At 43.5% G+C, this 12711-nt stretch overlaps 1 protein-coding gene across 1 annotated transcript in view; it reads left to right on the forward strand.

The window, feature by feature from the left end:
• Nucleotides 1-2382: 2382 nt before the first annotated feature.
• The window catches only part of CSAD (cysteine sulfinic acid decarboxylase), a 171697-nt gene continuing 161368 nt past the window's right edge, over nt 2383-12711 (forward strand). The window contains exon 1 of the mRNA XM_069230940.1: nt 2383-2488. Within this exon, the coding sequence (XP_069087041.1) occupies nt 2437-2488 (52 nt within the window). The 5' untranslated portion in view covers nt 2383-2436. The remainder of the gene's footprint in view (nt 2489-12711) is intronic.

Consider the following 12711-nt stretch of genomic DNA (forward strand, 5'->3'; position numbering starts at 1 on the left):
CATGCTAAAACACCGACAACATCCCCAACTCACTTAGGCAGGCTCCAAGATCCCAGGAAAGTCATGGTGAATTTAGAAACGCATCATACCTCCAATTTGCATTATCTTAGAAAAACAATTTAAACCGTAATTCCCCGTCCTAGGGCCTCAAAGGGCCTAACCGTTGCTCTGCTACCAGAACTGCTAACGCGTCCCTTTATGATAATTTACTACACATCAGGACTCGTTTCAGGCCAATGAATCTTTTGACCCAGTTGAGAGACACCTTAGGACGAGATAGCTAATCAATATGTCAAGCAATACGTCAATAATGTCATCAATATTTATCACAACAATACATTTCACTTTAGTCAAAGTCATTAATCAATTTAAAAAAACACTACCATGACCTTGCAGTCATGAATAACCACACCAGTTTAATAGAATTTTATGAGTTTTATTCCCTATTCGTTACAATTCTAAAAGCAGATGCGTTAATCTCAAAACCAAGAAACATAATAGTCACAATATGGCAACTTTGATAAGATTTCATTAAGGCAAGAATCACAAACATCAAAACATAACACAGCGTAAACATAGATCAATTTAGCAGAGTGTCAATAACGCGTCAATTCAACAAAGCATAGATTCGGTTGTTTGTCTATTTGCGTCAGTTTAGTGAGCACCTGTCCTAACCACTGATTAGCATTAGCATGTTGGGCTTCAAGCAAAACAATTTTGAATTTGTAAAACATCTAACTATGGTCTCTGTCAAAAGTAAGCAGTTGGTACCTAGAAAGGAAAAGCAAACAGACAAATCACAAATATATTGTCATAATTACCCTCCAAGTTTTAGGTCAGCGCACAGGTTCAGTCTTCGTCTTCAGGACATCAGTCAAATCGCCCTCAGTCAAAACTCAGCTCCGGGGCAAAATGGGGCTCTTCCCTCATAAGGAGATCAAGTGTAAATGGGCAATCTAAGGAAAAGGATGGTTTAAGCAAAACCAAGTACTCACCAAACAGAGTGACAAAGTTTCTGGATAAAATCAATAGCATTCCCTACCTAATTCTAAATGGCTCCTGTGTCATGGTTTTTTTAGCCCTTTTTCGTTGTACATTACCTTAAAATTTCATTGGACATTGGTTATACCCCACTATCTTTATCCTATTAGAAAACAGGTTATGTCATTAATCTTTCACCCCATATTATTTTACAAGCTTCTCATTGGCCCTCATGTTCGGTGTCTTCAGAGGTAGCACGTCTGGTATGATTTAATCTTTCTGTAATTCTTTTGCACATCTTTAGGTCAGTAGCTCCATTGTCATCACCGGTTTGAATGACCTAGTACATTACATTAATCTACACTGTTGCATTTTGCCTAATAATTTCTACAAGCAATGAAGAATTCATGGGAACGGATCTGCTATGGTTACATTCAGCTTCTAGTTTGAAGAAAACAAGAGGTCATGTCCTTTTGCGAGTCAGCACACTGCAAGATAGGAAAAATACATTTAATATGAGAGCCAAGCAGCTCAGCTTCGGCTCATGCTAACTTAAGGCCTACAAGGATTTCAGCACAAATTCAATAGCGCAAATAGTTAATAATTAGTATAAAACTTATTCTTTATAGTAAATTATAACACTAGTCATTTTTATTAGTCTACGTATACATTGGCGGACGCTCCCCGTGGTCACATTTCAAGTGCACGTTTAAACAAAAATTCATTACATCGTTTTCTATGCGGCATTATCACACATTAATTCATAAACATTTCATGTTAATATAGATGATTTAAGCTATGCTCTCTCAAAAGCATAGGTGCTAAGTTTCCCAGGCCTATGCGTGATGTGCTGCTCCAGTTCTGTTTTTTTTCTTTAAATTCCGGAACTTGTAGGCCTGTTCTATAACAGAATAAACAAGACAACAAGTTCCAGAAATCAAGAAATCAAAGTAAAAACCTGGGGCAGTACACCAGGCATGGATCTAGGGAACTTGGAAGGCCAATAAAAGTGCACCAGATATGCATGCAATGGAGTACTCAGGCCAGTGCAATTTTACCATGTAGGGGACATTCCTGTGGCAAGGACATGCTTGACATGAATATGACCTCCCCATGAAGATAGAACCACTACATACTCTTAGCGTCCTGCCCCACTTCCTGATGAAACAGAAATCTGCCCTTTGCAAACGTGCTGTTTGCTTCCAAATGAGGCCCGGTAGGCGGGCTCCGACGGCTAGAGTCCATATCCAGCAACCTACTGGGTCCTTCCGAGGTATCTGTGCCTTTAAGACATAAATGGGGAGAGCTTGTTTTTTTTAGAACTATCCCTGGCTGCACTTTGCTCTGCATCCTGGTTCTGTCCGAGGTCACATGCCTCTGAGCCCTAAGGTGAGGCTGTACGGAAGACTTTCTGACATCTAAGGTGTGTGCTGCTCGGTAACTGCCGAAAGAAGTATGGACGGGTCCGCGGCCCACGGAATCTCATTCAACACTGTTGATGCGCCAGGTAAAAAACAAGCAACTTGCCACGATATGGCATTCTGGGATTTGTAGTTTTGTTGCCACGCCTTCCAGTGTAGAAAGTTGTACTTAAAAAGCCTGAATTGGCCGTTGTCTTCATATGTGAAATGAGGACATTTGACATGGATATCCTCTGCATGGCTCGAAGTCAGACAGAGCACTCCACAGTTTCTTCTGTTTATTTGCCAATATTGTGCGTTGTCCACCTTTTTCCTGAACTAAAGAATTCCTCCAGTGCGTGCCCATGAAAATTAAGGCATTTCTCTGGCATTGGCTCCCTATATCACAGTTTGGCGGCTTAGTTTCAGATTTTTATCGATACGTAAATTCAGTCTTTATTAATGATATTTCTCATTATTTTTCCATATGAGCCATGAAAAAGAGGGTACAGATCACTTACAACGTCTACACGAACACAACTTTTATCTCGATACAAGAGAGATAAAACGTGTCCCAAACTTATTTTAATAAAAATGAAAGCTCTTGATAGCTATCTGAGGAAATAAAAGAGACCAAAAGAAGAAAAGAAAAGTCAGAATCGTTTGACGCTCTACGTTAGACACACGATGTCAGAAATTGCTCAGTGCTTCAACATATATATCTCTCTCACTATATGTCGAACACATTATATATTCGTATCTAGGGTAGGGTGACCACCTGGCATTGAGGCAAATTCTGGACACAACTGTGAACAATTCAGGACGAAGGGTCAAAATTCAGGACAAAAATTCAAGAACAAATGTCAGTTTTAGAGACCAAGCGAAGCCATGCCTCTCTATGTTATCAGTGCATTTATTTACCCTTTTTTAACATAGCACTATTTATTCACTGTCGTCTTTTTGTGATTGCCTGTTGGTATGCTACATTCAGGTATCACATTACGTCCTTGTTCAGTAGTAAATGAATGTCCTTCAGCACTGTGTCAAGGCCATCACCCCTACCCAAATCTACCCAATCTTTCTTGAAGAGAAAGTAACAGCAAAATTGTGATTATGTTTCTGAACATTTTAAAACCCCTGGCAAACAGTTTGGGAAACATTAAGGTAATTAACCTTATTTTAGTTTAAATAAATTGAACAAAAACATCTGGCTCACCCCAACCGCCCATGGACTTTCAACCTAAAAAAATTTAATGAGGCAGGGCAGATGGTGTGGGCGAGAGTCTCACACCTAATGTCATGATGTGAAGTACCAACAACTTGTCTGTAGTCTCACAGCTCTAGAGTGTATGTCTGGGATGGTACATTTATCTCAGAACTGGGAGCCAGGACTACCAATAAAAGAACATAAAAGAGGAGGATGAAACTGATATCAAGTGGGAGATCCATGGCAACTGATTGTTGCTAAGAACTGGATAAATAAGGAAGAGAAGAACAAAGTGGGACAATTCCTAAAATCAGACAAGATGGGTCCACCAAGACTTTTGGAAAGTATTGGGTATCTGGGGAGTTGCCTCTGCAGACAGGAGAGAAACAGAAGAGGCACTGTCAAGTGGTTGAACAAGCAGCACCCACCCACCTTGGAAAACTGTTCTGGTGCAATGGTCTGCAGTTAGTGCTTGTGAAGGGTGAGCAGGGGCCAGACCCCTTGCAAGGTTGTGCAAAGCATTGTCTGCTTTGTCCATGTCTTAAAATGGTTTTGAAATTGAGCAAAAGCCAAACTAGTGATCTGGGTTATCCCTAAGTGTCAACTACACATAGAATCTTCAAAATATTTGGGATGTAAATTGCACAAACAAAAGGTTAAAATGTAATTAGTGTTCCTTTAGCATATGGCACTGTTTTCCCATTTATATACAATTAGACCTTAGATTGAACTGGGAACCAGTTACCTTTCGATACCTAGTGATTAATATCCACCATTCTCCCACTGATTTGCAGGATGGACATCTTGGCAGAGCGTCACGGTCCCTACGAGCCCAGTTTGCTTTTTGGTCTTCTCTTCTGCTTTCTGTAGTGGGCCACATGGCACTAGTGAAGATGGTGGGCTACCCAGATGATAAAATTATTTTGCAAACCTTCCCCTACTCTTCCTTCATTCCTTATTCAGACATGCCACACATCTGATTTGGTCGCTTGGGTTACCGTGGAGTAGCTCTTTCCACTCTAAAGCTACCTGTGATTCGGGTGAATTAGGCCCTCTTGGCTTAGAACGCTATTATTCAGCTGCACAGGTCCAATGGGTGGCTTGCTGGCTTTTTGCCCACCGCCCTGCTTGCGATCCGTAAAGACTTTTAAGGAGGGCTTACTGCACTGCTCATTGTTTCCTACTGTCCATTCTACGGATCACCATCCGGGGTTATCATGCAGAGCTTTCTCTTGCCTTGTTAGAACCAGTAAACTCACTTATACGAAGAAACCCTGTGCTCCTGCGCTACCTTTGCTAAACCTTCCCACTCACACAGGACGGCTGTGCTCAGAGCAACTCCATCAGTGGCATGCCGCAGGTGTCTTAAAATTGGGGGATTTGTTTCTGAACGGCGAGCTACTACATTTCTAAACCCTTGTGTCAGACTACCAGCTTCACCCCGGTCAACGGCTTACTCACAACCACCTTAAACAATCATTAAATGCCCTTTTTCGTGTTTGTCACCTAGCACTAATACCACAAGAGGTGTGCCAGAAGATCTACACATAAGGAGCTGGTAGCAAACTGATCGGATGCGTGTACAAACCTTTCCTGCAACATGGAGACCACTCCAGGTCTTCTCGTCATACTACCTGGGTGATTGATGTGGCCAGACCTCTGCAAGATACAGACTGAGCTAAAATCCTAACCTTTCCCACAAAGTATCCCAAGGCTGTCACTTTAAGTACATTCATAGAGCTTCCTTGGGAATGCATTCCGCCCATTGCTTGCCATTTGCTTTGTGGTTTGTAACTCACATTCCGTTGCTTTCAGTTTGCTAGCTTTATTTCTTTTAGGCTAAGCAGCTTGAGTTTGTCACTTCCCTTGCCCAAACCTTAATTACAGCATCCTTCCGAGTGCTCCCTTTCTATAAACAGGCCTGTAAATCTTGTTCTTATCTCATCACATTTGCTGTGCATTCAAAGAACAAGGTCATATGTCAGGCTCTGTCTTCGGTGGGAACTTAGTGTTTACTTTTCTTTCTCTGACTTCAAAGTGAGAGGATTTATGCAATGATCTTGTTGGATACTAGGGTTCTGAAAGAGTTTTTTTTATTACATGACAACATTTACATAAACTTCAGAATATATCAGAAGTAGGAGTACAACTGCAGCACATTTTTGTTTATTCTGAACTGTGCTGGAAACAAGTACCTTTATATGATTAAAATAAATCATTGCATTAGGTGGTGCAATTTCCACACATCATCATCTGTGCAATGTATAGTTTTATTTGAAAAACTATATCTGTGCACATGTAATGGTCATTTCAATCAAAAACGTGTTGTCTGTAATGGCAGTATCTTTCCACACCATGCATACTCCTGTCCACTCTGTTCTGCTCCACTCCACACCACTGCACCCTTCTCTGCATCACTCCACTTTACACCATTCCATGCCACTTCACTCTGTTACTTCACACTACGCCTCTCTACTCTACTTTGTACCACTCTACTCTATGCCAATGCACTTTACGACTCTACATCACTGCACTGTATGCCTCTGCACACTATTCAACACCAATCTAGTCCGCAGAACGCCACTCTATGCCACTCTGCAACACTGCACTGTACGCCACTGCACTCTATGCTAATACACTCTATGCTAGTGCACTGTACTCTTTAACACTCAACTCTACGCCCCTGCACTCTACATCAATACACTTTACATCACTCTAATCTACTCTGCAACTCTGCATTCTATGCCACTCTACATCACTTTACTCTATGCCATCACACGCTATGCCACTCTACGCAACTCCACTCTACCCTGCACCTCACCACTCTACACAACTTCCCTCTACTGTGAAACAATCCACTTTATTCAACTGCACTTTGCGCCAGTGCATTCTGTACCACTGCACCCTACCCTGCAACTCTCCACTCTATGCCGCTGCACTCTACTCTGAAACAATCTATTCTATGCCACTGCACTCTATGCCACTCTGCCCCACTGCACTCTAAACCACTGCACTCTACACCAATGCACTCTACAAAAACTGCACTGTACACCACTGCACTCTGACACTCTACTCTGCAACACTGCACTGGCCGCCACTATGTTCTACACCACTCTACTCTGTACTGCTGCATTCTGCACCAATACACTCTATTCCACAGCATTCTATACCACTCTACTCTGCATAACTCCACTCTACATCACTACATCACTGCACTTTACAGCACTATACTCTGCTCTGCACTGCACCACTCTACCCTACTCCACTCTGCACCAGTCTATGCCACTGCACTCTAGGCCACTCGAGTCTGCTCTGCACTCTATGCCACTGCACCATTCTGCACTACTGCACTCTCTGCCACTCTATTGTATGCCACTTTTAGTGTTTAGCCAGGCTGAACAGTAGCCACTCTGGTGTATAACATGGCTAAAACACATTAGAAAAGCGAATAACTGTTGCATAGATGAGACCTATTGGCTTTACCAATGTTTGTTAGTACTATGAGGTACCGAGATCTCTGAAAGAACTGTGAATGTGTAAGCCCTTATTTTAATCATGCACTACACACATCATAATATAGGCTGCTACAAAATGGCAAATATATTTTGGTTAAATAAAAAAAGTCCTCCTAAAATACAGATTTGAATAATACACAGTTTATACCTAATACTAAAAATTTTTATAACAGTCCATTAAAACCACACACTCCACAGCTCATTGTGGAATACCATTACAGTACCTCTCTAAAAGACAATGTCTTCAGATGTCATCAGAAAGCTTCAAGTGACTCCTTTGAGTAAAGTCAATGGAGGTTTCTAAGCCCCTTTGCATTTGCAGATTTAGCAGTTGTGCACATAGGCATTTATTTAGGGAAGGAAACACACTGCCTAACAGGCCTGTTTCTTGTTTGTCTGCCCCGCCCTCCCTCAGAGCACAGGAGACCGCCTGCCTTTCAATCTAGCTGGGAAAACTGATCTGTCCTAATAACATTTTGTCCTTTAGGTGAAAGGCTTGAATTACGGATAAATGCTATCCGTTAAGCCTTTCATCACAGACAATGGACGGCAGGGCGAAATTACAGGCAGTCTGTGAAAATTATGTATGGGTGGTCACCCTAATCTAGAGAATATTAATAGGTAACTGAGACAGCACATCTGAGAAGGTGAAGGTTTTGAATTCAATTGTTTTAGTATCATTTTTTAGAAACAAGCAAACTATATAACCTCCAATAATAGAGGTGCTCCAAGTATTGATGTTTCTTGATCGGTTTCTCATGTGGAGATAGAGCTATGTGTCTTTAACATGGTTCTGGAAATGGTGGTCGTATTGGTCGACAATGACAAAGCCTGTTAAAACCTGTTGGGTAGATAGGTCTGCTAAGTGCTGAACCTCTTTTGACGTGGATGTGGTGGTCTAAGAGGACAGATTCGAACCAATCCAGATCGGCCCCGGTCACCTCTACCTGAATATTGTTATATTATTTCAATTCTGTTAACAGGGAGGCAACAGAAGAGAATGTATACCTCAAAGCCTCAGCCATGACATAGAATCTGGCGATACACCAAGCCGTAGTTGACTAATAAATCTAGGAGGACTAGTGCTGCAAGGAGGACATCATCGGTGGCCTTCAAAATACTTTCACAGGTCAGTGCATACGCCTTACCTCGGCGAAAGTGATGCTTGGGGAAGCCACTGAGGAGCCAAATACACCAATGATCTGAAAGTGAAAGTCAGGTTGCAGGCGATCTGAAGAAGAGCGACCCCCCAGGCCAATGCTCTGCCCGTCAGCAACTCCTTGCACTAAGATATGGGGAGAAATGGTGTGAAAATCCGCAGTCATAAATATGTTGCTCAGGAAGGACACGAGGAAAGATTTCGTCCTGCGGCCGAGGCAACAACTGACCTAAGGAGGATCAAATAGGACATTGGATTCCAAGAAGATAGAGAGCTCGAAATGTATGTCTTTTTATTCTTGGAAGGCAAAAAAAAAGAAGAGAAAGGGGTGCTAATCTGTACCACAGAAGTGGGGACCAGGTGTGGTCTTAATTTAGGAGTGGTACAACCTTGGTGTTTTTTTAGGCTTCGGGGACTGTAGAGATGTGCTAAATAGCAATTACAAAGACTGAGTGAAGATAGAGGAGGTTTTTTGAGAAACATGTTTCCATGATATCTTACATTCCAATCGTGGAAGAAATGCAACAGAACATACAATGCCATCACAGTGTGTGGTTTCCCATCAACAACGCTCATCTTGGTTCCTAACACATCATGAAAGGCCAGAGGTTCCCACCATTTATTTCATACTTTCTGGTGCTTCTGAAGGTAACCCCTGGCACATATATGGGTTCATCCAGACCCGGCGATCAAACTTGTGTTATTTGTGGTGGCGTAGCTTGGGGGTCGTGGGCTCTAGTGCAAGCAATGGAACTAGGCCCTCCAGTCAGTATTAAAATACTGCTATAACTGAGGTGCAACACCCATCGTGCCTCTGGACCCCAGTGTTGCTGCACCTGCTACACTATTGTAATTTACAGGTCTCTGAGTTCCTCATTCTACCCATCTTTCCCTCTCACCTCCCTAGGTCCACCCTGACCTCCTTGTCTCCCTTGTCCGTTTAATATTCTCCTCCTTATCCCCTTTCTCAGTCTCTCTCTTTTCCCATTCTTCTGTCACTGGCGCATCCTCACCTTCTTCCTCCCTTCTCTAATGATTTCTGGTTACTTTCTCTTCCTTTTCCCTTGCCCACTTTGCTCATTCTTATCTCCGTTTCCTTCTCGCTCAACCTTATTCCTTCTCCTATTCTGTTATATTTTCCTGCCCTCCTCCTGTTCTTTTACTTTCCTTTCCTTTCATCCCTTTCCTCTCTTCTTTATAGTTCCCTTCTCTCTTGTCCCTCTTTATCTCCCCCACCCTGTAAAGCCAGCATTGACAAGCCCCTGGCATGCACTGTGTTTAAAAAACAAAAAATTCAAACCTCTGAAATAGCATCAGCAGGTGCAGGACAGACGGGGCCTCTCTCACTTCTGGGCCCTGGTGCACTGCACTAGCTGCACCAATGTTAACTACGCACTTGGTTCTTTGGCAATTTTGTGCACATCCAAGGAATGAACAAATACCAAGAAATGGCTGAGATCGTACCTTAAGATTGCTGTTAGCTGTTCTTATTCCTGGGGTTTTGGGTGTTGTGGCAATCACTGACTCCACAATTATGTCTGGCTGTGTCAGTTGCTGGCAGGCCCATGAAATAACTACATGGGTCAGTGAAGATGATTTGTATTTTAGGTGTGGATTGGAGGGTTAATTTGTGGTAGGAAGACCTGCGTCGGGGTCTAATTTTACATTTTCACATATTGAAATATTCAAAATAATTCTCTTGGTGGCTTTGCTGCAACCCTTCGTGACTTTGTGGCCCTGGGAGAGCTACCAACTGGAGACTCGAAGGAACTCCTCAGGGTTTAGTTCCCGGTTGTTGGACTTTTGCTTATGCAGGGTCATCCCCGGACTTTTTTTGCCTCCTGCCTCCTATATTTTTTCTGACATGTTGCTGTTGGCTTTTCAACTCTGAGCACTTTACCACTGCTAACCAGTGCTAAAGTGCATATGCTCTCCTGTTTAAATTGTATGTAAGTGGTTCATCCATGATTGGCATATTTGAATTACTAGTAAGTCCCTAGTAATGTGCACTAGAGGTGCCAGGGCCTGTAAATCAAATGCTACTAGTGGGCCTGCAGCACTGGTTGTGCCCCCCACATAAGTAGCTCTGTAATCATGTCTCAGACCTGCCACTGCAGTGTCTGTATGTGTATTTTTACACTGTAAATTCGACTTGGCAAGTGTACCCACTTGCCAGGCCTAAACCTTCCCTTTCCTTACATGTAAGGCACCCCTAAGGTATGCCCTAGGTAGCCCCAAGGGCAGGGTGCAGTGTATGGATAAGGTAGGACATATAGTAATGTGGTTTATATGTCCTGACAGTGAAATACTGCCAATTTCGTTTTCACTGTTGCAAGGTCTGTCTCTCTCTCATAGGATGATATGGGGGCTACCTTTAAATATGATTAAAGTGTAGATTCCCCTAGAGAAGAGATGGACAGGTGGAGTTTGGGATCCCTGAACTCACAATTTAAAAATGCATCTTTTAGTAAAGTTGATTTTGAGATTGTGCGTTTGAAAATGCCACTTTTAGAAAGTGAGCATTTTCTTGCTTAAACCATTCTGTGACTCTGCCTTGTTTGTGGATTCCCTGTCTGGGTCAGTTTGACAGTTGGGTTGTTTTTCACCTCACACCAGACAGTGACACAAAGGGAGCTGGGGTGTGATCTGCATTTCCTGATTAGCCATCTCTGCTAGGAGGGAGGGGTGGAGTGGTCACTCTCATCTGAAAGGACTGTGCCTGCCTCTGACAATGCTGTCTCCAGCCCCCTGGTGTGTGTCTGAGGCCTTGCCTGGGCAAGGCAGGATTTCACAAGAAGGTGTGAGTCCCCTTTGAAGGAAGGTGACTTCAAAGACTAAAATGGGTATAAGAAGGGCACCCAAACTTACAAACTTTAGAAACACTTCTGGAATCAAGGGGAACCTCTGCCTGGAGAAGAGCTGATCGCTGAGGAACAAGTGCTGCCCTGCCTGTGACTGTGCTTTGTGGAGCTTTCCTGCAGTGCTGCTTCTGCCAGAGTAAGAGGGCAAAGACTGGACTTTGTGTGCCTTCCATCTTGAAGAAGAAATCTCCAAGGGCTTGATGTAGAGCTTGCCTCCTGTTATTGAAGTCTCAGGGATAGCAAAGACTTCTTCCTGCCAGCACCTGGAGTCTCTGGAGAGACCCCTACTCTGCTCTGTGGTGCCCTTCCAGTTCCTGGGACCCTGAAAGGAGAGGCTGGCAGCCTAAGGACAAAAATACACGCACCGAGCACCGTGCGGAGAAAAGATCGACGCGAATCCGATCGCGGCTGAGAAAACGACGCGACGCCGGTTCCGCAGCTGAGAAACGATGCCGCAGGAAACGCGACCGAAAAACCGACGCCCGGAGCAGGAGAAACGACGCGCAGCATCGCTGACGGAGGCTGAGAGATCGCACCCTGCGCCGCGGGACTTTCGGATCGTCGTGTGGCTGGCTTTTTCAACGCGCACCGCCGTGCCGAGTTGTTTTCGACGCACACAGCCGTGCAGGGTTACTTTCGACGCACACCGCCCGTGCGGGGTTATTTTTGACGCAAACCAGGTACATTTACACGCTAGCAGCGCTAGTGTGTTGTTACAACTACCTAAAGACTCTTTTTATTTTAAACCTTTAAAAAAATCATAACTTGACTTGTGTATGTTGGATTTTTGTCGTTTTGGTCTTGTTTTGTCTAGATAAATATTTCCTATGTTTCTAAACTGGTGTTGTGTCATTTTGTAGTGTTTTCATTAAGTTACTGTGTGTGTTGGTACAAATACTTTACGCCCAGCACTCTGAGGTTAAGCCTACTGCTCTGCCAAGCTACCAAGGGGGTAAGCAGGGGTTAGCTGAGGGTGATTCTCTTTTATCCTAACTAGAGTGAGGGTCCTTGCTTGAACAGGGGGTAACCTGACTGTCAACCAAAGACCCCATTTCTAACATTGGTGACCAGCGGTCGGGATTGGACTTGTATTTGTACTTGACATACAGTAATTAAGTGTACACTACTGTTTTGATCTCAGACCACTACGTGACCACATACTACTTGTCTTGTGATTCTGCTTTTTGTTCTCTGATGTCCTCCTGGAAGTATTGCTAATATTTTTGGACTTTGGTTTTTGGTTGTGAAGCCTTTGCAGAATGGAAGTCAATTTCTGGCACCTATTTATGTATAAAAAGTGGCAGCTTAAAGCATTCTGCATGGAAAGGGGACTGGCTGTGAACAAGAAATCCAGAAGGGAGGATCTTGAGTCAGCCCTGTTTCAGTATGAATTGAAACGTTGTCAGGCAACACCACCAAATGACTCTGAGGAGGAGGACTACTCCGAAGAGGAGGGCAGCGGCTCTGAGGAGGGAACAGAAAGAGATGATTGGCTCCTAGCTCGAATCCGGAGTCTGGAAGAGCTAGATGCAGAGCTTGAGAGGGCTGAGGAGCAGAGAGCCTTAGTCCTGGAAAAAGAAAGGATTGC

Source organism: Pleurodeles waltl, chromosome 4_2, assembly GCF_031143425.1.
Source record: "Pleurodeles waltl isolate 20211129_DDA chromosome 4_2, aPleWal1.hap1.20221129, whole genome shotgun sequence".
NCBI lineage: Eukaryota > Metazoa > Chordata > Amphibia > Caudata > Salamandridae > Pleurodeles > Pleurodeles waltl.